At 53.2% G+C, this 26405-nt stretch overlaps 9 protein-coding genes across 9 annotated transcripts; 3 read left to right on the forward strand and 6 right to left on the reverse strand.

Moving 5' to 3' along the window:
* Positions 1-1120: 1120 nt before the first annotated feature.
* On the reverse strand, positions 1121-5279 carry PC9H_009072 (uncharacterized protein; the record flags this gene model as incomplete). Its single annotated transcript, XM_036778579.1, has 14 exons — positions 1121-1318; positions 1369-1581; positions 1634-1864; positions 1918-2088; positions 2149-2262; positions 2321-2505; positions 2563-2733; positions 2786-2999; positions 3061-3630; positions 3686-3747; positions 3810-4428; positions 4819-4954; positions 5022-5184; positions 5258-5279. 14 exons carry the CDS (start codon positions 5277-5279, stop codon positions 1121-1123), a joined length of 3069 nt encoding a protein of 1022 aa, XP_036630007.1.
* A 683-nt stretch (positions 5280-5962) lies between these two features.
* PC9H_009073 (uncharacterized protein) lies at positions 5963-7248 on the reverse strand (the record flags this gene model as incomplete). Its single annotated transcript, XM_036778580.1, has 4 exons — positions 5963-6290; positions 6355-6666; positions 6801-7008; positions 7086-7248. 4 exons carry the CDS (start codon positions 7246-7248, stop codon positions 5963-5965), a joined length of 1011 nt encoding a protein of 336 aa, XP_036630008.1.
* Positions 7249-7315: 67 nt separating this feature from the next.
* On the forward strand, positions 7316-8498 carry PC9H_009074 (uncharacterized protein; the record flags this gene model as incomplete). Its single annotated transcript, XM_036778581.1, has 4 exons — positions 7316-7411; positions 7506-7604; positions 7662-7712; positions 7788-8498. 4 exons carry the CDS (start codon positions 7316-7318, stop codon positions 8496-8498), a joined length of 957 nt encoding a protein of 318 aa, XP_036630009.1.
* A 28-nt stretch (positions 8499-8526) lies between these two features.
* On the forward strand, positions 8527-9012 carry PC9H_009075 (uncharacterized protein; the record flags this gene model as incomplete). The annotated part of the gene is made up of 2 exons (XM_036778582.1): positions 8527-8830; positions 8882-9012. The coding sequence occupies 2 exons, from the start codon at positions 8527-8529 to the stop codon at positions 9010-9012; spliced, it is 435 nt and encodes a 144-aa protein (XP_036630010.1).
* Positions 9013-10437: 1425 nt separating this feature from the next.
* Positions 10438-11476, reverse strand: PC9H_009076 (uncharacterized protein; the record flags this gene model as incomplete). The annotated part of the gene is made up of 4 exons (XM_036778583.1): positions 10438-10625; positions 10677-11094; positions 11187-11364; positions 11424-11476. 4 exons carry the CDS (start codon positions 11474-11476, stop codon positions 10438-10440), a joined length of 837 nt encoding a protein of 278 aa, XP_036630011.1.
* A 1158-nt stretch (positions 11477-12634) lies between these two features.
* On the reverse strand, positions 12635-13979 carry PC9H_009077 (uncharacterized protein; the record flags this gene model as incomplete). The annotated part of the gene is made up of 6 exons (XM_036778584.1): positions 12635-12708; positions 12774-12955; positions 13011-13189; positions 13268-13678; positions 13733-13818; positions 13865-13979. The coding sequence occupies 6 exons, from the start codon at positions 13977-13979 to the stop codon at positions 12635-12637; spliced, it is 1047 nt and encodes a 348-aa protein (XP_036630012.1).
* Positions 13980-15628: 1649 nt separating this feature from the next.
* Positions 15629-17725, forward strand: PC9H_009078 (uncharacterized protein; the record flags this gene model as incomplete). Its single annotated transcript, XM_036778585.1, has 6 exons — positions 15629-15690; positions 15768-15966; positions 16213-16327; positions 16941-17001; positions 17060-17114; positions 17180-17725. The coding sequence occupies 6 exons, from the start codon at positions 15629-15631 to the stop codon at positions 17723-17725; spliced, it is 1038 nt and encodes a 345-aa protein (XP_036630013.1).
* Positions 17726-18784: 1059 nt separating this feature from the next.
* On the reverse strand, positions 18785-20798 carry PC9H_009079 (uncharacterized protein; the record flags this gene model as incomplete). The annotated part of the gene is made up of 10 exons (XM_036778586.1): positions 18785-18873; positions 18931-18980; positions 19126-19260; positions 19312-19442; positions 19494-19543; positions 19710-19720; positions 19773-19874; positions 19982-20012; positions 20496-20516; positions 20693-20798. The coding sequence occupies 10 exons, from the start codon at positions 20796-20798 to the stop codon at positions 18785-18787; spliced, it is 726 nt and encodes a 241-aa protein (XP_036630014.1).
* Positions 20799-24017: 3219 nt separating this feature from the next.
* On the reverse strand, positions 24018-24920 carry PC9H_009080 (uncharacterized protein; the record flags this gene model as incomplete). The annotated part of the gene is made up of 6 exons (XM_036778587.1): positions 24018-24151; positions 24212-24337; positions 24392-24634; positions 24687-24745; positions 24792-24814; positions 24870-24920. 6 exons carry the CDS (start codon positions 24918-24920, stop codon positions 24018-24020), a joined length of 636 nt encoding a protein of 211 aa, XP_036630015.1.
* Between the last annotated feature and the right edge of the window lie 1485 nt (positions 24921-26405).

Raw genomic sequence — 26405 nt, forward strand, 5'->3', positions numbered from 1 at the left:
ACTCAAACGAACGCCCACTCAAACAAGGGAACTCGAGAAACGAGGCACTCAATGCCATCAAACGACGACGACGGAATAATGAGAACACACGCGCGGAGTGGACACGTACATATACACGAGCGACGAAGGGAGAGCAGCGGACGGGAAACGAAGAAACGAGGAACGAGGTCATAAATACAGAGGTGCGTCGACGTGGTTGAACTCGCGAACGTGCGCTGACCGTGCATACGAATGGGGGCGTGCAGGGTGAAGACGATGATGCGGGACATGGGCACGGGAACGGCCCTTTGGAACGACCGAGGGAGGCAGTGGTTGGGCCCGAGAGAAGGGCCAGGCAACGACGAGCAAGGTAAGTATGCACGCCCTCCATGTTCCCCGTTTCGTTCCTTCTCACTCCTTACTCTCACTGACGCATTCACTCACTTAGCCGATCGATCTATACGTCCCGCGGCCGCTAATAGGTCGTATCGGCCCCAAACGCCGCTGAACCACCCACATAAGCTCGCGCCGCCTTGGTTTTCCCACCCAGCCGCCTTATATCACCGCAGACGGCTTCGACGGCCTTTGGGCTAACGTCGTGTGTACATTCCTCGGGGGATGTGTCAGTGAACGAACGAGGACGACGGCAGAGAGTTTCCGGAGGCGAACGAGAGGGCGAACGAGAATGAGGGACGGAAAACGAGAACGAGAGAGAAAAAACAAGACGAGAAGGGGGAGAATGAATGAGGTGCGTCCCCTCTTGACTGAACGAGTGCGTGCTGACGCTTTACTGCGACGGCGCTTGCCTCACTCGGCGCACGGACTCCACGCGCGAGCACAGACGAGGAGTGGGAGCGGGTGGAGGCGCAATGGCCTGCGCTGGTTCTCTCGTCCCCGCAAATTCGGAAAGGGTGCTCGCCAATGGTATCCTGCCGCGCTTTCCGTCGTCATGTTCACTGAATCATACCACACCCAGCCGCCTCTGCGCCCATCATGCTGGTCCTCATACGCAAGTGCGGTATTGACCTCTGCCGCCAGTACTTCCGAATCCAATTTGTCTACGAATTTAAATAAAGCCACTTTATACAATGTAGTTTCGAGGGAACAATAACTACAATATGACGGCGTGCAATACATCCCTTTACATGCCATAGCCAAAGGACACCCTCTGGTACGGATCAGCGATGGGGCCAGCAAGGCCAACACCAGCAAAGGGGCTCACGCCAGCAAAGGAATTCGAGAATCCGCCAAGATGGGCAGGTGCAGGCAATCCAGACGCATGCGGGGACCCGCCTTGAAGGACATAGCCATCCAGGCCTTGTGCTTGGAGCGAGTGCATCTGCGGCATCAGATGGACAGCTCCGCCGAGGGGTGCATCGCCTGAGGAACGTGGCGCGCTGCTCCGTGTCCGCCGATACCTAGAGTGGCCAGTGCCATGGTGAGCGCCTGTTGATTGAAACCGTGCAATTGATCCTTCTGCTCACGTTGCAGTTTGTTCTGAATGCGTTTGCCGTAGGGCGTATTGCGGATCAGGGGAAGGAGAGGACGAATCCCTTCGACGAGGAGTGCGCGCTGGTTGGGTTCGGCATAATCGAGAGCGGTCTACTACGAGGCAGACGAATGGAATAGTACGTGAAACGAACATGCAACTAACCTGCACGCAGTAGTTACCGCACGAATCGCGGAGAAGCTTCTCCAAACGCGAATGATTCAGGAACTCCTCGATTAGCATCTTGCGTGTGGCGTGCTCTGCTACACGGACACATTTCTCGATAACGGTCGAGCTGAACTTCTGAACGGACAGAGCACAGACATTGCCCTGGAACTGACGGATTACAGCGTCGCTGAAACGACTGTCGTTGAGATCCAAGATATACTGAACAACCTGATATTGGGATAAGCCGATGTCACCCAAGCGAACAGAAGAGGTCGACTTACATAGTTGCCGTAAGGATCTTGGACAAGCGTCAAGGCATTGAAGGTGATCTCGTTGACGAGCTGAATTCCCTGGCTCTCCGAAGCGCGATCGATGCAGCGCTGGAGAACGCAACACCCATGCCGATGAGTAGCGACCTCGACGCAATTTGCCACAACAGCGTTGTAGATGAACTACAAAATGGAGGGGAAGACAATCAGCAACGGCGTGTGCTGCCCTATAAATGGACGCACCTGATTGTCTTCGGGGGCCAATTTGTTCACGCATTTTTGAATGACATGGTTTCCATTCAGATCCTTCACCAGGACTACGACGTGCAGGCTTAGCGCAAGAATTATGGAACGAATCTGAACATGGTATCGGTGATCAGTCTGCGCAGTTCGGTAAGTGGAATAGGTGAGATACAACTATTACAAGACTTGCCTGGCGTCGAGTAGAAAGGAAGTCAATCATTTTCTGAACTGCGCGCGTTCCGTGCATGTTGAGGGAAATATTGACAAGATCTTGCGCAACAGACTCGCAAATCAAATTCCGTTGTTCATCCGTGGAATACTCCAACAGCTTCTGGCAGAGATAGTTACCGAATAGATCTATGGTGGAAAATTAGCCTCTAAAATGGACGTGAATTGTTCGTCGTGCGTGCTTACCATTCATTAGCTCTGGGAAATGTTTAAAAGTCTCACGGAAGATCATATCCCGATGCTCTGGAACGCCTTCTTCCAACTTTTTCTGTAAGAAGCGGCAGGCGTGTTGATCCTTGCACATAGTCGCTATTTCCCCCTGGAGGTCTTCCAATCGAGTGCCTGCCAAGCGGTTGACTGTAGTTCTCGTTAATTAAATGTGCTGAGAATGAGCAACGGAAGAACTTACATTCCCTGTCGATGTCTCCGCGGTTGTGCTTAGGACCGTGAAGCCCACCCATCTTGCTATCTCGTCCACCAACGCTAGGCCTGGCTGGAGCACTGAGTCCGTATCGAGAACCATTGTGGCGATACAATGCTGTTGAACCACTTTTCGTGCTGTTCGCTGAGGTGGCACACCCGTACGGACTGCCGTTCATGCCACACCTGGAATCAACGCCGGACTACGAGGCGGAATTAGCTCGTGGTACGTACATAGAGGAAAATCATTGAAATTTGACATACCTGCATGGAGTCATCAAGGGCTGAGCCATTAGGACTGTAGCTACCATCAAACTGGCCAGACGGAAGGCGGGTCAACGAAGCGCCTAGGTCGCTCGCACTGATGGGGCTATGGTCGCCAAAGGAAGACCCATGTGAAGTAATGCAAGGACTCAAGACGCCCGTATCGGGTGTGCACGGGGTTCCCGGGGTCTTGAGAATGTGAGGCACCGCACTAGGGGTACCTAACGTTGTTGCAGTGACAGATCGGGTAGAGGCTAGCGTGTCTAAGAAAGAAGGTGGAGATCCACGGCGAGACGACAGCAAAAGAGAGGACTGCGAATGTTGCTGTAGAAGAGGGGTTGCGGATGCAGATACCACACCCGCAAGCTTCATATCATGCAATGGAACATTGGGACTTGTGACATTGTGATGTTCGTTGCGAGATGAAAGCCCTTCTGGCGCACGAGGGTGGCTTGGGAAAGGTGGCCACTCAGATGACTTCTCATGTGGCTCTGCTGACAGAGAAGAATACGATGCTTGAGGCGATGTAGCTTGCGAAATGTGAGCGAGGTCAAGAGCTGCGGATGATGTCTAAGTAGAGGGGCCAGAGTTAGCAAAAACCACGACACGTCTCTCCGAGATCTACCTTCTGGGGATACGAGTTGCCAAACTTGTCCTCATCAGAAGTAGGGAGGTGTCTCATTGCATCTACCAAACAAGGATTAGTGTCAAGGAAAAGCAGGCAAGGGTTTGGCAGTGGCGCGACGTACTGTGCATCTCTTGGTCAAGCTGCTCATCCAACATCATACCAGCGTTATAAGTGCTAGTGTACCGTGCACCTTCATCGTCCATGAAGTGACTGCTACCTTTAGCTAGAATGGATGTGGAGTTAGATCCTGGAACAGGGGAAGCTCTATTTGAACGATCGCCACCGAAGGAAAGTCCATGCAATTGACTAGCCAATTCTTCATCATGACTACTAGCGGACGTGCAGCGACTAGCAGGCATGCTTTTAGCACCGGGATTCCGTGTGAACCCGTTGGTCGTGGCCGCAAGGTCGGGGGAGAGGTTGACCGAGGGGGCGTAAGTGACCGACTTGCGCTTGTCAGCGACTGCACTTCCCACTGCTTGTGAGAGACATTCGGCGTCCAAAGGCAGCCGTCGTCCCAAACGATATCCATGGCTAGCGTCGCTGTTCAGAACTGCATTGACATGCGGGGGCGTGGTAGGTGCAGAGACAGCAAAGTTGTTGCCATTTACAGATGGGTCGTATGGGATGTTCAGCAGTTCCTGGGCCTGTTGCACCTCCAAGGCGTGCATTTGATCCTCGAAGATCTTGCGTTGGAGAAGGCGCTGCCTCTCATGCTCGAGATGCTCGAGTTCGAACCACTACAGATCAACAATATTAGCATCAAGGCCATGATTCTCGTTTTGAGTGATGGAAAAAAAGTTAAGTGAAGGACGGCCGCCCGCGCCATGTGATGGGGAGTAGGGCGCTTTCACCAAATAAAGAGACATACCAAGTCTGCCAGATCTCAGAACGCAGGGGGGCTTTGCTTCCTACCGTCGGAAGCAGAACGATTATCAGAGGACACAATCCCATTTTCCAAAGACGAGGCGTTCATTCCGAGTGATTTTATATCCGAAAGAGGCGGTTTTCTTCCAGAACGAGGAACGACAGAACAGAAAGCGAATGAGTAAGATAATGCCTGAACCAAGGATACTATGGTAGCTGTACTGTTAGCGCTGTCGTTACCATCAAACATCGAAGGAACTGACCAAGTTTTGAGCCCGTTCTATTAAGGACTGTTGGTACAATGCGGCAGATATGGGCTGAGCAGCGAAAGCAATGGGTGAAAGCAGAGCGAGAAGGAAAGGCTGAGCGACAGTCCCTTTTAAAAACTTCAGAACGAGGCTAACTGAAGAGTTGTAAGATTCAGCGTATGGAAGTGTATTATATGAGGACGGTCACTGGGACGAACATGGGAGTGATGAGAAAAATCCCCCGTTGGAAAGAGACGGCCGTAGCCCTGTCCAGATGCCGTAGCCTGCATGTCTGCCGATATACCAAGCCTTGCCATCGTTTCTTTACGTACTCCCTTGGTTTCTCGCGCTCACGCCCTTCGTATGTCGTATCCCCGTTTTCTACAACACGGTAAGCAGCGCCCCCAAGTGACTGCACCGACTGGCCTCGTTAACGTAGCGCGACGACGCTCACCTGTAACGCCAAAAGGTGACATAATTGACCGCCAGCAACAAGCAACCACCGCGAGAATGCTTCGAATACCCGCCCGCCCATATCCGTCGCCCTTGGTAGGACCAGTCACCACTGTGTGCTCAACCTCGCTTGGACATTCATGGGTGCTTGTTTGGCGCTCCCCCTGATTTGGACGCCAAACACGCAACAACAACGCACTTGTCTTTGTGAACCAACGGTCAGACATGCAAGCCACTCCTCGCTTCCTGCTTCTTCATCACCACCATCACCACCACCATTATGCGCCGTAATATGCGCCTCCTGCCGCCGGGCATTCTAGCATCTCTTTATTGGTAGGTTTTCCTTAATACTTCCCGAGGATGATGGCTAGACTTACCTCGCAGAACTCACAAATGGACAGTCGCCACCGATAGTGGTGTGTACGCCAGGGGAGTGCCTCTTCAAGGGTCCTCGAATATGACCAGTAAGTGCTAGTCTTCGAGGAAACGTATCGCGGCTCGTTTCTCAAAGTTGGCGCCACGATATCTTAGAGCTTCTACCTGGACAGTATACGTCCACGATGAACGTTTGAACCCCCATCCCAAACTCCTCCACGTTGCCCACATCTTCCTTATCATCGTCTCCTGGTTTTGGGAACGCCACCAACATCAACCTCCCGCTGGACCTTGTGCTGGATCCAGGGATCGCCGTATTCCCCCAGCCTCTCTACGCCGGCCCATCTGCCTTCGCGCCACTCCCAATCGCGGCAAACTCCTCCCTTTCGACCCCACTCTCCGCGATCCAGTCCGTCGCGCTCTCATCCAACACCTGGATCGCCCTCGACAACCGCGCCGTGCTCTGGGACTCGGTGTCCGACATGCGCAAGCTCCCCCTCGGCAACAACATCTCGTCTCTCCCCCTCGTCGCCATCCAGTCGTCGGCCTGCTCCGCAGCGTGCTCGAGTACAGGCGGGGTGTGCTCGGCCGCGAGGTCCTGCTCTTGTGAAACTTGAAGCCCAACCTTAGATGGACCAACTAGCGCAATAAGGCAGAGGCTAGAGATGAATTGGGGCCCCAATGCAAACGATGGAGACATCGCTGGCGCTGGGAGGAACGTACAAATCAACCATACGTCTTCGAGTATGAGTAGCGCTAGTAGCGCCGTTCAGGGGCAGGACGACGACGTTCCTACGTATGGTGTACCGGGAGGCATTGTGGTCGAAGACGACGAGCGGGCTCCGGATGTCAGCCTGACGACCGCGAAGTTGAGGATCGGGGATAACAGTTTCGTCTCTGCAGACTTTGAGGGAGCCGATGAACGCCAAGAAAGTCCCGAACCAGCGGGAGAAGGGGTCCTTCGGAACGACTGGAAGGGAGGCGTCGACGACATCGCTTCGCCAGGGTTGCCACTGGCAAACCCTCACGATTTGGCTGCGACACGCTTGAAGGGATAACGAGGACTACTTCCCCCGTTCGCGATTCTCCTTTCCGCGACCTCGGAAATAGCCCCTCCTCCACCACCCCAGCCCCCAGTGGCTCAACTACTGGCTCCACTAGTGTCCCACCTTCGCCCGTCTCTGGCTGAATTGAGAGGTGAAAAGAATCCCGATTCTGGGATGAGATGTAGTCTCTTCATGCCCCATCCTAACGCGCCGAAGCCGACTGTTTTGTCGCAAGGCCCGATGTATATTCGTGACCCCACTTCCCATGTTCTGCCGTACGTTGCCGCGCTGCCGTATGGTTCCCAAAGGCCCAGCGAGCCAGACCATCTGTCTGCGCCGCCAATTCGCAGTATCCGCCGACAACAGCCACCCCTCCCCCACGTCACCCAGGCAGCGGGCTTGGCGGACTCTCAAGGGCGTTGCACATGGCGATGACGTCGAGAGGAACTTTGGGCAGAGGCCCGACGTTATTCGCTAGATGTGACATCGATTTGGCGAGTTCTATTGGGCCAGTAGCCATCACATTCAGTCCCGAGCCGTTTGTATGGCCTCCTCCTGGACCAGCCAACATCGCGGCTGCTAGTGGACCTGAATTAATGCCTCCCGCGTCTGCGCCTGGTGGAGGGGTACCGGGGTCTATGACGCCAGGAAGGACGTTGTCCGGAGGGCCCGCTGGACCTCAGCCAGATACCTCCAGCCCCAAACCGCCTGGTGTCACTCTACCTACGACAAATGTAATTGAAGTACAAGTACATGGAAGCGCAGCGGCGTCACCTCTAGAAAAACGGCCAGTGGATCTGCCACACCTAATTCAGGCGTTATTCCAAGGCCAAATTTCTACCCGAAGGCATCATCTGCGCGGCCTCGTTCAAGGAGTTTCTCCGACTTTGGCTCAACAAGCATCGAAGTACCGATGCCGATTGCTTCGTACGTTTATTCGTATACTCTTATTCTTCCGGACTTCATTGATGCGTTTCCTGATAGCGACGACAACACCCCTCTGAAGATCCCGTCAATGCGGACCATGGCGAGATCGTCAACAGCTAGCCGGGCGTCGCAAGGAAACACTACACTTTCGCCGAAGCCACCTGCATTGAAGCTTCAATCCAGTCTACGCTCACCATACGCGCCATCTCCCTTGTCGATACCATCGTCTGGTCTCAGCGCACGAGGCGCCCCAAATCTCCCACCAGTCCGCTGTCTCAGTCATCCACATCATTTGCGCCTTCGTCTCCTACCACTTCCTCACGACGACACCAACTAAGACAAGTGACCTCGAATCCGACACTCGCCGCGCCTCCTTCCCCTCGTATCATAGTACCGCCGTCGCTTTCAAGGAAAAGGTCGTCGGGCGCCTCTCCGACATCTCCCACTCAGCAATCGACGTCGGATCGAGGATCTACATCGACGCCTCCGAGACAAAACTCTATCCCTGACGTCTCCTCCAGCGCTGCTTCAAGGGTTTCCGTCGATGGGGAGAATCCCTGCGGGATGGTAGCTTCGCCTACGCCAATGGTCACCCGTCAATTATCCCTACCCTCGAAGTTATCATTGCCCAATCTTCGGCGAAAGCAAAGTCGACAAGATGACGCCTCCAGCATCGCCGCAAGCTCGATCGATAATGAGTACGAGACAGCGCAGGCCGAGGGCATGGACTTCGAGCTTGTACGACCCAGCTTCAGCCACCTTCATTCCGCAAGAACCAGCGAAGATTCGTCTTTCGTGAAGGACGGAGGGTCCATCGATCTAGGCAAGCCAGAACTGACTATTGGCGGACTCTTGCGAACGGGTAGTCCTGCGATGTCTTTCTCGTGGGCATAGGCAAAGGGAGCTCCGGTGGATTGCGCTGATGTCGTCCGTACCTGCTTCGCAAGCGAGGAAGAATAAGAAGGTGAAGAAGCTTCTAGTAGAGGGTGTCCCGTCCTCCGTGAGGTATCTGGTGCGGATCCATCTGACGGACGGGAAGGCAAAGAATGTGCCGAAGGTATATGAGCAGTTGGTGAAGAGGGGGCATGTACCGAGCTACAAGGAGATCGAAAGGGACGTGCAAGCGTATATTCGAGAGAACTCCCAACCCCCCACAATGAGGGAGTCCATGATGTCGTTACTCGAAGCGTACTTGACCATGGTTCCAGATGTGCAATATAGTCGAGGTGCGTTTTGATTAACTCGCCTCTTCGTGTTTTCAACTGACCGTGATGTAGGTCTAACCTTGATTGTCGGGAATATCCCGTTGTTGGCACCTGAGGAAGACAGATTTTGGACGTTCGTTTTCCCTGATGGACTCGTATCTTCGGCCCTATTTCTCCTCGAGCAGTTCACAGATGGAGGTTGACGCCATGCTGTTCAGCCGGGCACTTGAGGCGAATGATCCTCAGGTGGCCAAGAAAGTATTCACGACAATGTCCCTTAATCCGACCGCTATCTGCTTCCCTTGGTACGCCGCAGCCTCTCCTCGTGATTGCTCCGTACTCACAGATCGTAGGTTTACGGGATACCTGTATATCGTATTCGGGTAATCGGTGAGAAATGGTGGAGGAACGGGCTCACCTTCGAACAGAAAGAGATCCCACACTCGCTGAACGTACGATGAAGGGAGCGTGTTGACGAAGAGGGAGGTTCCTTGTTCGCGTCGGTCTCGCCCTCATCAGCACCTGCCGTCGACAAATCCTAGAAGCTACAAGCACAGAGGCCGTCCTCCAGCTACTTCATCATCCACCCTCTTCGCTTCTCCTATCTTCCCCCGACGCTTTCCTTTCTCTCTTGAATTCCTTCAAACTCAAAGACGACTACTTTCGTAAACAAAGGATCAAAATGGAGGCTCAAGTAAAACACCAAACACTCCGGGCGCCTGCGACTAGTTCACTCCCGAAATAATAGCTTTGTTACCATACACAACGGACCTTTGGACATTACCTATCTACCTTTCATCTACCTCGCAACTGCTATCGAAGTTCTCCTGTTCTTGTTTACACTCTTATTTTCTCTGGGATATATATTGGTGCCCGAAAAATGGACGATGATAGACACACTACTAATCTACAGTGTTGCTGAACATACCCAGAGGTTTTGAAATTCACTCCCATCCCTTATGCTTATCTATTTCGTGGAACCACTGTATTATTCGTGTTCATTGTCCGTAGACACGCAAAATATTGTATATATACACAACATGTACAGACAGAATATCCATGGACTTCGACGAGGATGCGGTGATATCGCTCGTGAGCAAGTAACAGAATCAGGAAGAGTGACCGGAAGGATAGCAAAGTGATAGCGATATGGTGCTGGGAAGGGGAGATATAAACAATTGATCATGAGGAGTTGTAAGGTAGGATGGTCGATTGCGATGCGTGTGAGGAGGCGTCGAACGGCATAATGATACATGAGGGCAACGGCGGCGATGACGTTGAACGATGTGGCGGCGGAAGGTATGGCGTAGAGGGAGCCCTGCTGGCAGCGTGTGGTAAACGTTCGGCGGCGGCTAGTACAAATATGAACAAAAGAAATCCGTAAGGTATCGTAGAAAATCCGTACAAAGTACATAATAAACAGTACAAGGAATCCTTTCGAAGATGCACATTGAATAAAGTAATGGAAGATGATATGGCACTTTTGGTCCCAAAGTTGAAGCGATGAGAGGGATGAGGATGGGGAATATGTGGGATGTAATGATATCATCGATGCAAGGTATAACCTGAACGGCGAGACGAAGCGAAGGCCAGAGCCGAGATGTTGTGGGTGAGGAGTCCACCGCCGTTCATCGCCGGGTGTAGTATTGCTTGTCGGGGAAGTTGAAGAGGCGTTTGCCATTGTTCTCGACTTCGACTTCGATGGTGACTTCTTTCTCCACCCCATCAACCATTTGCTTAACCTTCCTCTTCTCGATGGAGGGCGGCATCTTCATTGGTTGATAGGTAGGAACGTTGTCATATGACCAGGATCGTGCTAGAGGACGATAAGAGACTGCGATAATGCAAAGAACACCACGCTACTCACTTTCAATGACAGGACGCCTGTATCCATAAGCTCCATCCTCTACTTGACTTCCTTTGGAAGAGGGAGAGCGAACTGTGGAACTCGAAAGGCTTGGGCACGATCCAGTGTAATCCCGAAGCTTGAGATTGGGTGCAAGAAGCTTCCCCTGTGCTAGCGGGTGCACCAAGGGTCGTTGTTTGGTGGGCGCCGATCGCGACTTGCCTGACGCACACGATGGAGTAAGTGAACGAGCGCGGACGAAGGACGAGTGATAGTTATAGAGGAGGAGTTCGTCTTCGTACGATTGGGGCGAAGGTGCTGGGGTGGGAATAGTGGAGATGTCCTTCGTCCCAACTGTTGAGTAGACACCCTTCGAGCGATGAGCGCAAGCGTTGTGTGACGTCGCGGGCAATCCATTTGGGCGAAGCCATCTTGCGTGCTAGGATCGGATCAATTGGGATAGCGAGGTGGCAGGGTGGCGAGGCGATGGGGTGGCGCAGTTGACTGGGACACGACGGCAGCGAAGCGAACGGTTGCCTCGCGTGCTTCTTCCTTCTTCGTTTGTCCTTTCGTTGCCCGCGAGTCGACCCATCGTCTGTCGTGCCGTCTCCCATTGATTCGTGGGCTCGTGTGTTCGTATCCTCGCGCATCTACCCGCTCCCGCTCCTCGTCTATGCTCGTGTGTGTTGACGCGTGGAATGGGCAAACGCTGTCGCGAAAAAGCGAAAAAGCGTCAGCACGCGCTCGTTGACTCGAAGGGGCACGCACCTTGCTCGTTCTGCCTGTCGTGCCCCCTTCCCGTCTCGTGGTCTGTCTCTCATTCTCGGTTTCCCCCCGCTCGCCTGCCTGCCTTCTCTGGTGTTGTCTTCTCTTTTCGCTGACTCGTTCCCAGGACATGTACGCGCGACATGCGAGCTTGCTGGTTGGTTCAATGCCCTTGTTGTCTCTCTCGCATAAAGTCGACGTTATTCTCGTTTTCTCGGCGTTCCCCTTTCGTTTGTAGCATTTTCATTATGGGGTACTGACTTGGGGGGCAAAGGGTAGGCATTGAGGTGTGATTGGGTGATGCAATGGGGTGATGCAATGGGTTGGTGGAAGACATGTAAGGCGTTTTGGCGGCTGCGGGACGGATAGATGGATCTGCTAAGTGAGTGAATGCATGAGTAAGGAGTAAGAAGGAACGAAATGGAGAACGTACCAAGTTAGCACGCATTCACGTCCCTGGAGAGCGGCGACGGGGAACTTCAGAGACAACGGGGCCGTGGAGCACGAATGTGGATTGTTGAGGGAGGAAGTCGGGATGGGGAGCGGAGCGAATTGTAAGGTGATCAGTTGGATGGCTCGAGGAGTCGTCGTCGGAGAGGTAGATAGGCAGGGCTTCGTGGGGAGCAGAGGCCGACGACGCTCAAAATTGGCGGCTGCGCTTGCGCGCTGGTGAAATCAGCGGCAAGGGTAATAGATCGGCGACGATCGTCGAGTCCAACCGCGCAAGCAACGCCATCTATAGGACAGGAACGTGTTCTATACTGGAAGGTTATCTCGATGCGAGGGAAAACGAGAGATTGGGAAGACTTACGCTCGAGTTGGAATCGGGTTTACGCAGGGCCTTGGTGTCTCTATGCGTGATGTCGTTCGTTGCCGTTGCCGTTCTCCGCGCGCATATTCTTAGGTCTCTCGTGTCCCGTTTCTCATTTCTTGTTTTTCGTTTCTCGTGTGTCGTGTCCGGTGCCTGGTTTCTCGTGTCTCGTATCTCGTATCTCCGTTTGCCGTGTCCCATCCCTCGTTTTCTCATTTCAATCCCCAGCGCTCACCTCGGGGTCCAGAGCAGACGCATGGGGTAGCGTAGCTGGATGGATTGGGATACCGAAGCTCTATGGTGGCGAGGTGACGGGGTGGCAGGGTAGCGCAGTGGACCGGGATGTGATGCTGGGATATGACGATGGCGAAGGGACGCCTCGCGTCCCACCTTCCCTCTTCGTTCATTCCCCATTTCGTGACTGCCAATCCCCGCGAGTCGTCCCCTCGTCTGTTGAGGAGTCGACTGGGGCAGGCGCTGGCGCAAAAAGCGTCAGCACGCATTCGTCCATTCGAAGGGCACGCACCTTGTTCATTCTATACGTCGGTTCCCTCTTGGTTTCTGTCTCTCGTTCTCGTTCTCCCTCTCGTTCGCCTCCCAATCTTCTCTGCCGCGTTCACTGACACGTTCCCAGATGAATATACGCGCGACGTTTGCCCAAAGGCCGTCGAGGCCGTCTGCGGTGATATAAGGCGGCTGGGTGGGAAAACCAAGGCAGCGCGAGCTTACGTGGGTGATTCAGCGCCGTTTGGGGCCGATACGACCTATTAGCAACCTACCCCTCGCGTAAAGTCGCTGCTCTGGTCGTTTTCCTCGTTTTCTCAGGCTTCCCCTTCAGTCTGTAGCATTTTCGTTGCGTGGTAATGATTTGGGGTGAAGGGTAGGCGTGAGTTGTGATTGGGTGGGGGAATAGGTTGGAAGACAGGGGAGGCGGCCGCGGGACGTATAGATCGATCGGCTAAGTGAGTGAATGCGTCAGTGAGAGTAAGGAGTGAGAAGGAACGAAACGGGGAACATGGAGGGCGTGCATACTTACCTTGCTCGTCGTTGCCTGGCCCTTCTCTCGGGCCCAACCACTGCCTCCCTCAGTCCTCGCGTTCCTCCTCGCACCTCCACCCATCCCAAATTCCAGCGATTCCGGGCTGCATGCCCGACGAAGTGCGCCGTGGTGGACCATCAGCTTTGACGCTCGCACTGGTGCTGCGGGAGCGAGGATGTGGATGTGGGTGCAGGGTGGAGGTAACGGGACGAGTGATGTCGAGGGGATCTGGGAATCCACCAACGGAACGTATACGGTATGAGTGGGATAGAAGGGAGGAAGGGGGGGAGGATGGCCAAGGGACGGCGGTGACGGAGAAACCCGACGCGCTACTCCAATGACAACACCACGACAATGGGAGACGAGGGTAGACACGGGACACGGGACACCAGTAGCCAGAGAGTCCCACTGAAGAATGCCCAGGTCAGTACAGGCATCTTCCAGCTCTGCGCGTGCACTCACCTGCGGGTTTAATCCGTAGATTCCGACAAAAGACGGCCAACACCATCTCCTACGTCCCTGCCCTCGTTCTGCACCATCGCGGCCGTCTATCTCCAGTTGCGAGTGTGCGCCCAATCACCGCGAACGACCAACAGAGGGTTGTCCATGCGACGCTGGACCTTTGGTGGGCGCAGTCGACTGTCTTGAAGATGGATGACAAGCAGGGCGGAGGACTGCCACGGCGGAACATTAGCGTGCTGGTTAGCATATGGCGGGCGGCGAAGGCGTTGGCAGCGTCGAGCAAGCAGAGACTGGGGCTAGGTTCGAAAGGCAGGCCAGATGGGTATAGCAAAAGGAGGACACGATGAGGGGCGAAGAGGGGCAGGTGTTCGATCGTGGCGACGGACTCGGTCGCTGGCGCTTGAGGAAAGCGCCCAGCCGCTGAAACTCCGTCGTCGGGACTTTCGTCGGACCAACCCTCTCAGTCAAAGCTAATCCAACGTCGCCTGTTGCTGCTGCCCCATCTACCCGTCTTCACGTCGTCCCACGTCAAGAACCTTTGCCAGCCAACCTGCGAGTCTCCGTCAACGACGTTCGAAACACGCAGAATGCAGGACTTACCTCCATGCCACGTCTCCAACCTCCGAACAACACATCACATCTACGCGCTTCTGGACTTGCAAGACGCGTCACGGTGCCCTGGGAGCCTGCCGCCCTGGATCGTGTATCAAGGTATTGTAAGGGTTGAACCCTTTCGTTCCGTGCAGTCCGACCTCCCCTATCTCCTATCGACCCCTCTCCGACTCTTCGGACACGCTCGCACATGACTCGGACGTCACGAACCCGTCCCGGACACACGTGATAACGGATCAGACAGCTCGGATCATTGTTTCGTATCTTTTGCTTTCGGACTCTAATACTTGGACTATACTAGCACCATCACTCGTTCCTGGTGCCTTTTCGTTTCGGACTTTTCCTTCATCTGACATTTTTCGTAGCTACAAAAGCCTCCTGTACTCGTAGTTAGAAGAATCAGATTTGTTTCCCCCCCACATCGAGTCAGATTCAAAGCCGTCCGAACTGTTCTTCTCATCCGTTGTCAGAGTCTGCCGCTGTCCGAGTCCGAGCCCGAGTCCGATCCGAAGTTGCTTTCTCCTGCCGTCCTTGTCATTCTCCTGCCGTCCTCGTCGTACTATCCGAAGCCAAGTTGTCTGTCCGCGTCCGAGCGGGTCCGAAGCCATCCAAAGCCATCCAAAGCCGTCCGAAGCGTCCGAAGTTTCTCAGTTGTTCGTTTTCACTCTCGGACTCATCCTTATCACACTTTACTCACGCGGGTGTCGCACGGACTTGTCCTGCCGGAGGCGGACCCTCGCATTTTACTAGACTACACTACTAGTCTACGCGTACATTCACTACTACAGTATCTAGGAAGTAACGACGTTAGTATCTACACACTGGGCACCATCAGCCGCTGCCTTCATCGTCGTTATCATCCTGTTCTCGGCGCTGCTTGCGCCATCGAGAGTCTTGTCCGCCTTCTTGTCGACCCCAATGACTGACTGACATCCTCTCTGCAGCTCCTCTCCACTTTCACCGTCGTCGATGTTCACCTGGAGCTGAAACTCCTCGACACGGCGCTACACGGACGTCGAGACGCGCTACGGCTGAGTTTTGGCTGGCGAACGAAGTAGGGGTTCGACAAGGGTCGGTGAGCGGGGCCTAATGGTGGCGATAGGGCACGAGAGGGACGTAACGTGAAGAGTGGACACTGTGAAGGGAGAACAAAGGTAAGTGGCTGGGTCCATGAGCACGAAGGGTATTCACTGCCTTCAGCGCGGGTTGCTCGTCGCCATCTACGTCGTCTACGTCAATCCGTCGTCGTCACGTCCCCCGTTTCTGACTTTGTCCATCCCTCTTATGGGGCGTCGTGACTCATGTCAGCGTCGTCTTGCGCCATCGTCGACCCCACACGAACTCAGGTAAACCTGTACCTCCATGTCCCCACCTCAGACGCGTACTCACAACACCCCAATCCCTGTAACCTACTCCTTCGCAGATCCCATCCTGCGGCACCGTCGCGACGCGCTGCAAACGCCCACGCCAACGACAATGCGAACACGGACGTCAATACGAACATAAACGCACTTGTACCGGGGAGGCGAGTACGCAGCTGCAGGGCCTGCACTGGCACTGCGGGAGCGTGGGCATGGGTGTGGACCGTGGATGTGGGACGTGGACATGGGTTTGGGATGGAGGTAAGTCCCTCCGCCGTCATCGTTTCGTGGTTCGTTCGTGATCCCTCCCTCCTTCCCCACTTTCTGTACCTACCCGTTCCCGCTCTCGCTTTCCTTTTCCGCGTTCTTTCCCATCCCCATTCTCCTGCTCCTTCCCCCTTTCCCCCTTCCCAGTTCCCGCCCCCCTCTTCGTCCCCGTCGCTTGCTGCCACCCACTAACCAACCAACCAACTCACCCATCCGCACATCCTCCTCCGCAGCCCGCAGCCCGCGCCTGCAGATACCCGCAACACAGGCGACAGTGCCCGCCACTATCTCGAACTCAAAGCGCGCCTCGATCGAGGCGGATGGCGCACGACAAACGAGATCGATCGCGTCGACGGTGCGTGGCCTCCATCTCCTCTTCCTCTGTTTCCCGTTTTATCGTTTGTGTGGTCTCCCCACTGCTTCTTTCTCTCCCTCTCCCACTTCGTCTTCCTTGCTCCCCCGACGCGTCGCTCGTCTTCCGTCCCCTTCTCACTTTTCATCCATCCGCTCGTCTCTCGTGCTAAACTGCGTATCCCTCCGCAGTGACCTCGCTACGCACACCAAATGGCCTTCGACACGTCGAATCGGCGGCGACTTGGCGGACCTCGTCGCTGGGAGTTGGTAGACGAGGCCAACGGCCAACTGGGGGTTTTGGCGATGTCATGCTGGGATGGTGAAAGACAGGGCTTGAGGGCGTAGGCGTTTCCTTACGTTGGTGTTTCGTTCGCGTCCCCTCCCGTGTGCCCTCTTCCTTTTCCTCGCCGGGAGTTGGAGTATGGGGTAAGGGGTACGGCGCGCGCGGGGAACTAGCACGGAATTGGCCTCGAGTTCCCTCCTAGATAGTAGGTGAAGGCCGCTCGCTGTCAAAGCTAACAGCCCTCGCAAAGTCTATTGATTTGGACGCCTCGCTCGTTCCCTCAGTGCTAGTTGACGTGACGAATCCCGAAGACGTTGAAAGAGTCGTGTAGAGTGCGAAAGTGGTAATAAATACGGTGGGCCCGTATTGGACCTGGGGACGCCCGTTGTTCGGTGAGTTTTCGGCGAATTTACTGGAATCTAGTTTTATCTCATTGGCTGTACGTTATAGGGCCTGCGTTCGACACGGAGTCCACTATGTCGATTTGACGGGAGAACCCCCTTGGGTGCGCGATATCATCTACGAATTCGACTATGCAGCAACCCGTACTGGCGCCATCATCGTTCCAAGCTGCGGCATGGATTCCATTCCGTCCGATTATTCGATATACCTCTCCTACAAGCATCTTGGATCGTTCACGGATGGGAGATGCTGTTCTCAACGTCGGCTTCCAACCTCCGCGGTCGCGTCACGAACGTTACTACCGCTGTCCCTGCTTTCGCCAACTCCCCATCAGCGTCGGCGTCGACATCCACAAACAACGGCAATATCGCGAGCGGGAGGGAACTGACGGTTGTAAAATCACAGTTAATCGGTCAAGGCTGCCCAGGGTACCTTCTCACCTCGAGTACGTATCTGATGCTATGCTTTTCCTCTCCCCGGATGATCGACTTGGGCCTCGATCCTTTCATCCTAATAGTAATAATATCCGAGCCGGTGCTCTCCATCCTCCTTGCGCGTGACCATCTTCCAGCTCTGGCGCAACGCAGAGGCGTGTTGACGCCTGTCGCGGCGTTTGGCAATGTCCTCGTCGAGAGACTGGAGAGGACCGGGAGGTTTGAGTTCCGGAGTGAGGTGCTCGGCGCAGAGGGCGGAGAGGATAGGAAGAGGAAGTAATTCGGCGATCGTAACAATCGTATCGGACAGGTGTTTTGTTATCGTATATTGCCATTCGCTAGAGTACTACTTGTTCATCCTGCTGAGTTGTCGTTCCCCGTATCTTGTCCCCTGTACCTATCTCCGTCTCCTAATAATAATGCCGTCTCGATGCCCGAGCTGGGCAACATATTCCACAAATGAGCCGTTGAGGGGCATACCGACGATGTGAACACGCCGGTGACCGAAAAGTCGGAGGACCAGAGGCTGTGGAGCACATCTCACGAGCGGTTTCAAATTGGGCTTCCATGCTAACGCCGATACCGCGGATGTGACCGTAATCTGCTCGGGAGGTCGGTATGCGATCAACCGGATCTGCTGTCTGGACTTCTGTAGGTGGACAAAGATATCCTGTGTCCTCCCCGTCGATCACCTCTATCATAGTGACTTACTCCATTCTTCACTGCACGCATCCGGACCACGCATTCCAAGAGAAGGGGAGCTCGTAGAATGTTCCTACTTTTTGAGAGGTGTGTATTCTGAAATGGCCTCCACAAGGGGACGAGAGGGCAGGCGAGTCTACAACCTGGAGCGACGGTTCGTACTTAGCGTCTTAGTAGGAGAGTCTATACGCACGAGATACACCAGAGCTCCGTCTACGGACTAAGGTCAGGTCCTTATCTAGATCAACACCGATCAAGATCTGCTCGCACAGACAAAACAATAGAGGAGGCTGGCGAGGGTTATGGGAGATAATTTGAAATCACAGGATAATCCTTCCCGCTAAATTCTCCCAACCCCAACTGTAGTTTACCCTAACTATAGTATAGTTTACCCTAAGTATACGGTAGTTTACCCTAACTAATTCTATGATAGTGGCCTGCAGGATGGCCTTCCTGAATTATTTGAACACCCCAGAGGCGGTCTGGCCTTCCAGGAAGCCCGCTGTGTGAGATAGAATGGTTAGAAAATTTATTCACGACACATAGACGTAGCTAACGTACCTACAGTCACTCCCAGCCATGCACAGGCAGCCAGGCAGCCCACAACAACATATGGGGTGCGTAGCCACATTGTAAGTCACTCAGCACGGCCATCCAGGCCGCCCACACTTGCTTGGGAGTAACGAAACACTCTCAGTACAAGCATGGGCTGCTTGGATGGCCACGCTGACGAGAAGGAGTCCTGTGCGTGAGAACAAGTCACTACAGTCGACCAGGACTCACCTATGTCAGTGTGGGCAGCGAGGAAGCCCGTGTTTGTGGTGGGGTGTATGCTATAAGTGATAACACGTAAGTTATCACATGATAAGTACGTACTACACTCACCACGGCCTGCGAGGGAGCCCACACATGTGTGCGGGACTCACCCACATCAGCAGGGGCCGCCAGGACGCCCACGGTTGCGAAGGGGATACGTACCTACGTATAAAGTATGTACCCCAGTCATGGTGGGCTGCGAGGACGCCCACGCATGGAGGCCACACAATATGGGCCTCTCCCTTCACCACGGGCAGCTTGGAAGCCCATGATATGAGTAAGTACGCAATGTATAAGCTACGTATGGAACTCACCTACAACGAGGGCTGCTTGGATGGCCACACTTACGATGAGAAGTCCTGTGGGTGAAAGCAAGTCAGCACGATGGTCCAGGACTCACCACGACGTGCGATGCACACGAATGGACTCCTGCACATCAGCATGGGCTGCCAGGATGCCCACGGTAGTGGAGTGAACATCTATTAGTCAAGAATAAGTGAGTCAGTACGTATTCATATGGCCACACTCACAGTGGCCTTCCAGAAACCCCGCATGTACGATAGACATACAGAAGACTCACCTAAATCAGCGTGGGCTGCTTGGACGGCCATGCTTGCGAGGGTGAATCTTCTGTATCAAATTGACACAGTGACACTCACCACTGCCTGCGAGGAAGCCCATAGACACAGGGGAGTACAGTAATACTCCCCCACATCAACACGGGCAGCCAGGACGCCCACACTCACACTGGGGAGTCCTGTGAATGAGTACAGGTAAGTTAGATATCAAATAAGTTGTTGTGCACTCACCGTGGCCAGCAAGGAAGCCCACACATGTAGATGACTATGATGTGAGACCCCCACGCCAGCATGGGCAGCCAGGAGGCCCGCGTTGGTGATGGCAGTGCGTATCTGTCAAGGTACGTACATCAGTACATGTTCTATATGTACCACACTCACGGCGGGCTGCTAAGACGCCCACACATGTATGTAGACAATACGGGGAACTCTGCACTCACCCATGGGCGGCCTGGAACCCCGCGACATACTCTGCCAACGTATAATGGTCAGTTAGTTGACGCTAACACACGTAGGACTTACCACAACCAGGTGTGCAGACGAGGTCAATACAGTGCACCCACGACAGTCTGGGCTGCCAAGACGCCCACACATGTATGTAGACAATATGGGGGGTCTCCCTTCACCACGGGCGGCCTGGAACCCCACAACATACACAGGTATGCATCTCATCGTAAAGCGTGCATACCATATTCTTCGCAGTTCAAAGTTTGTTTCGTTTATACTTATTCTCATTCATCTACAGTGTGGCGCTCCCAGACGCCCATCATGCGCTACTACTTCACTGGCACCTCCACTTCCACAGCGGGCTTCCTGGCTGCCCATATGGTGGCCTAGCGTCAACATTCTCACTCGAAGACACTATTTATCTCGACAATATACACTCGTTCTGTGATTCGAACAATCTTGTGTGCTGGCGCAGACTACGTTATATGGTACGGTCCTCCTTCTCACTGGGCTTCCGCACTGCCTGTGCTATGTACTGCATGTATTCTATTCAATATACTGTATTTCATTTGCGCGTTAAACATACCATGATCATTGAGATGTATGGGGACGTGTCTGGAAGACTCTGTGCCTCATTTCCCTGCGTTCTTTGCTCACAAGGTGAGAATTAGATCACACTTGATCAGGTATTCAGTATGACTCACCTCGCATCCTCTGATTGAGCTGGATATAATTCCTGCACATTGTGTACAGGGCATAGGCGATGCCAGCGAGGATCTGTGCGATGTTGATAAGTTGTAGAATGTTCATGATTGCGGTTAAAGTTGCTGCAGAGCTTCTTACGTTAGTACATGAGGCTTTAAGTATGCATGAACGTGTGTGTGACCAAAGTTAAAATGACAATTGAATCATGGGTACGTGAAAACAGTAAAAGTAAAGTAAAAAAATGAGTGCAAGAGTATGTATGAAAGTACGAGTGTATACGAGAGATGCAAGACGACCTACTTGTGACCACGAGCACGACCACCTCCTCCACAGCCACGAGGAGGGGGAAGGTTCACCTTGGGGACGTGCTCTTCTGGTTGGGCCGTCGCGGACATTGACATACACACTTGTCGCACCGCAAGGGGGTCCTTATCAGACGACAGCTGTTGGTCTGACTCAGACAGGTCAGACAAGTTGGCGATTAGCGACATGAAGTCTTCGCCATCGTCTGGGACATGCGACGGTCCCCCCTCTTCTTGATCCTCGCAATCGCCCCGATGTTGAGATCGTCCTCAGAGTCAGTCTCCGGGACTCAACGCCCCCTCCCTGCATCCCTTCGTGCTGTCTTTTTGTGCCGCTTCTCAGTTCGTGGTGATTTGTCCAGCAACGAGTGGGGTTTGTGCTTAGCTTCAGCCCGTGGTGGCGTCAGGTCTGCCTGCGTCCAAGGGGGACCAATGTGTGGACCAGTCTGGAAGACGTGGCCTTTGAACACTTCGACTTGCTCGAACGCTTGCGCGTCTAGGGTTCCTCCCAGTCATCTACCTCCATTGGCGCGTCCTCCGTACCCATGGGCAGCGAGGAAGGCCGTCAAGGAGCATCCTCAATTTCCATGGACTCCCCTTGCGATTGCAGCACTGGCAGCGTCCTCTGTGTTGCAGGCGGTCCTACGTTACCTGGGTGTCTTCTGTACATCAATCATCGCATTGTTAAGATTGCAGCCAAAGAGAGAGAGAGAGAGAGATGCGCACATATCAGAGTACAGCAGGCACACTCCCCAAGCGGCGAGGCGACACTTTCCGAGCTCTGCCTGCGCCGAGGGAGAAATAGGGCAGCCGTAGCACATTGTCAATCGCACTTGGATTGCACTACTGCTTGCTACTTCAAACAATCGTGCCTGCCAGTAGATTCTGCGAAAGAATACGACCCGCTTACCTTCTGAAGTTGAGCGAACACACCATATCGGAGAATATAAGATTCAAATCTGGGGAAGTCCGGTGACGACGTGAGTGCGTTGAGTGCGTGAGCTTCTTATAAGAGGCAAGAGTCCGTTGGTGGTTAAGTAGTGAATATATCGTAAACCGTTGTGGGAGGTAGGTCGAGGTCGCGGGACGACTCTGTGAGTGTCAAAGGCCTGCTGCCCCAGCAGCCGATCAAAACTAATCGAGACCCATCTGGAGGACCAGTGATCCATACGGCCTTATTGTGGTAGAGACGCGTGGGTGGTGGTGTTTGATTGACACCCAGCTCTTCAAAGAGGTCGACCGTGAAAGCCGTCGGGGGCATAACGACAGGAAATTGGCGTTTTCGGGGACTATATCATGCGGCGCACGAAACCGCAGGAGGTTTGGGCTGGAGTGGTCATGCAGCCGCGATGTGTGCAAGTGGATGGCTGCTGATGATAACCGTAGCCCAACGTGGAGTAGGAGGGACGTCTGGGGCCTGCACTCATTGTCACTTTGTCTCTTCCTTGCCCGTATTTCACGCCCGTAATCTCGCGGATATTCAGTTGCATGCAAGGTCCAGATACCCATTGCAACGACTAGTGGCGAGAGACGGCGAATCCATGTGGGTCCGGTGGTTCAATTCGGCCCGTTGTCGTTGACAGCGAGACGTGCTACAATCAATTTGGTAAGGCGTCGAGGATCTACGCGTTACGTGCTTTCCCCATTGCCAGATCTATGTCGCCGCTTGGCGACTTCGCGGTCCGCACCGGAGTTCTAGCTCAACTCTTTATCTCTTGAGCGCCGTCCTAAATCGCTCATTGTCTTGTATAGCTGTATGAGGGCTGATGTTAGCGCGAAGGATGAGATAAATATTGGGGTACGCACCGACTCGCTGACAGCAAGGTCAATAGTAAGTCCTCCACGCGAAGTTTGATGCGCAGGAGGCCACGGGCGGACCTGACCACTGCCACTGGTATCGGTAATAAGGCGTAGGGGTGAAGACCCGCCTCCTGGAGAGTACGCCTGAAGCTCAGAGGGTTTGAAGCGATGGAGTGGGAAATAAGAACAAGTACTCACATTATCGAGAGATCAGCATCATCGCTCAAAATCCCGTCACTTCATGAAACCTAAGGCTGGAGCGAGTCCCGTCTGTCGGTCTATATTCAAGCTCAAGATCGAATGACTTCGTATTCTTGCAACTTATCTGTCCTTGATGATTTTACTGATATTGGTTGTGATTGTGCTGTAGCTTGCAGTAACGTCGCGGCCAATGTCGCGGCCTGAAGTCCTTCAACCATATCCCATATCCAATCGAAAGTTAGAATCTTATAGACACTTACCTGGTTCAATGAGGCCGCCATCCCGGGAAATTCGAGCTTGGTAGCGGAATAGAGGAAGTCGGTAAATACGCGTATACAACACAGGAAAGGCTTGGACGCTTGTCTGGGAAAGCATCCACAGTGTCCTGACACAATCGAAGTTGTTGCTTCGCAATTCGTGATCCTGTATCCCTTCTGTGTTCCAACTGAAACACATCTGTGAAGTGCTTTTAGCTCCGATCTTATCTGTTTCACACTCCACTAGTAAGCGACACATGAGTAGTCCTGGTTCAAGTTGGCGTAGATTGGATTAGCGTTAATCAATATGCATGCAGTATTCCCAGTGCGCCGCAGATGTAAAATTGATTTCCTTTCTTCTGCTTTTATAATTAGTCTCTAGAATAACTGAAGAAATGTGCTCCAGGCCCACGAAGCATGCCCCAGAGTATCACGACAGCCTAGAAGCATCAGCAAATCGGTAGGTCGATGATAGACATGGCACCAGGTCCGTCACACTTCCCACACCACAGCTGGCACTAGTGCCAATTGCTCTCGCACGATACCATTACCATATTTTGTGGGGCCATTTCTATTAGTAACCATGTCATGACAGTGCTGAGTTTATGTGGCCGCCAAGGGAAGGAAGAGTGCATTTGATCGAACAGTGATGGTCTTTGAGTTACGTTACAACAATGTTTGTGAATGGACAATTCAAGGCGGTTTAGGCTCTCAATAGCTGTTGCACGCGCAGGACGGATGTGACATGCTATATCAGGGGACCCTCAAGCCCATTCCTCCTTGCTGTCCGGGGTATCACTCTTCTCGTCGGTGCTGGCTACATCTGATTCGATATTCTTGAAGGATTCAACACCGATCTTCCGGATGACCGCCCACGCGAAGGGGATCGCGAGGACAACTATAAACCCGACGTCAGTATTGATTAGGTCAACTGTCGTAGGACATGCATCGTACGTACATAGACCGACGTTGAGCCCAATAGAGAGCCAGTCCATCGTATCGCTCGACTTGATGCCATACGCGACGGCCTGGCCCGCGCACTCGACGCCCCTTAGTGTCCCCGTCATATACGAGAGGACGATGACTGCACGCACGGTGGATCAGGGGTGTGCATCCGGAGAGAGGGCATTTGACTGACTTTGTCCGATGATCCAGAAGAGGGTGGTTTGCGTCGCCATTGTCACGAGGGTCGAACAGGAGGAACAGTGTGCACAGGGCGACCCATAAGGCGAGCATGCGGCCGCGCCGTGCGGGCTTGGGGTATGCTGGGGCGCGTTTTGGTTAGTGCAATTAGTTGGAGGAGCAGATGTGTACAGACAGGTGATGATGGGCCCTTCGACTGCGTACATTAAGCTGTCAGTGATCCCTGATAATATCGATCCTAGAAATGTGTGAGCAACGAAGCAGGGCGATGAATAGTGAAGGTGGCATACCAAACATCAGAAACCACTGTGTTCCGTTCTTGGAGTTGAGGTATAGGTTTCCCGCGTATCTGGGAGATGGTCAGTAATTTACCAGGCATAGATGAACATATGTACACGATGTCGCCTGTACTCGAAATCTGACGAGATCTTGTCAGCTTCCTGGAATACGTTACCGTAGCGAAACGTGCACACCAGAAGAGACATGCGTACTCCGATCTTGCCGACGATGCACATGAATGCCATGAAGACTAATACAACAGTGTGAATGAGGTGGCTTGCGGCAGCTTTTGAGATCACATCGTAACCTGCGGCAGCCGTAGCATTGTCATACCATGGAGTTGCTAGCCCTCCGGCGCCCAACGTGCTGAGTACATTGTACTGCAGCCTGCATGGTATAGGGTTGACGATGTATAATGAGGTAGGTTCGTCTCTCTGAATGTCACCTCACCATGCCATGCGTCTCTACGCCATGCAGGCGAATATCTCTACCTTTGCTGTCTTCCTCTTCGGAAGCATGGCTCTACTCCTCGCATGAGCTCGTGGAACCTTGATAGCATTGTGCTATATTTTAATCCCTATTTTTCGCATGTATCGCCTTGCCCTTCGTACTTGCACGCAGATGACGCAGAGGACAAGCTTTTGCAAACCCTCCATGAGCCTGTTATTGCTTTGTTGAAATAAGCCGGCAAGGGTCGCGTCAAATACGATAGAACAAGTAGATAGTATTGCGTTTGACTGGGACTCCAGCTGTAACAGAAATATACCCGATACGGTAAAGCCACGTCTAGCGCTGGTTAGTCACACTCCTTTATAGCTACACTCCTTAGTATATTTACTATCATTAGTCTAACCTTAGTCACTCCTTTATTTAGCCTATATACTCTGACAGAGTCAATGGTAGTCTACTATATAGTTACGAGCCCTATGTACATTGTAGGGCAGCGTTGCACAATCAGGACGACTTACCCCTGTCATTCCCCTGTGCGACCTCGTGTGACGCGACACTTCCCTTACCGGTTGTCTCTCGCCACACCAGCAAACGCATGAAGAAGAAATACAAAATGTGCGACAGTAATCTAAGTAGTCACGTGTGACCCCTATACCCCTGTACCACCAAGATTGCCAAAATCTAACATGCTTGTCATGTCATTCTTTGGCGCTGTCGTATATCTGTTTCTTTCCATAATCATCGGTGATGCATGTAGTGGTATATGAAGTCCTTAAATAGATACAAATGCAATAGAGAGCATGACGAACATACTGATGGCGACAGTATGGTAATGCAATAGTCCATCGAATCGAATCGTAGATAATAGAATACACTTAACAACAAAGGTATGTGTTGGTGGATGCACACGATGTTCTGTTCGAAGGGGTGGCACGATCGTCGTCTGTTGTCCCCATCCCCGTCCCGGACTAGCAGTGACCCCTTGGCCGGTTTGCTCCCTCATCCCTAGCGTTGCGTGTGCTTCCGCGAGAAGTCTGCTGCTATCGGATTCACCAAGGTACACTCGCCATCTACTATTCAAGCTGCGCCTCCCAGCTGAAAGCATACTTGTGACAGAACCGATAAACCCGCGTCCATGCACTCGCTTCCTCAGCTAGTATCATCTTTCTCAACATTTATCATTGGCCCAAGAATGACTTACCTGTGTGCATCCGTCTCTTTGAAATAAAATGCCATGCGCGAGTCTGCAAACCTCACAAACTTGAAGCTCAAAATATCTA

This window comes from Pleurotus ostreatus (genome assembly GCF_014466165.1).
Source record: "Pleurotus ostreatus strain PC9 chromosome Unknown scaffold_6, whole genome shotgun sequence".
Taxonomy (NCBI): Eukaryota; Fungi; Basidiomycota; class Agaricomycetes; order Agaricales; family Pleurotaceae; genus Pleurotus; species Pleurotus ostreatus.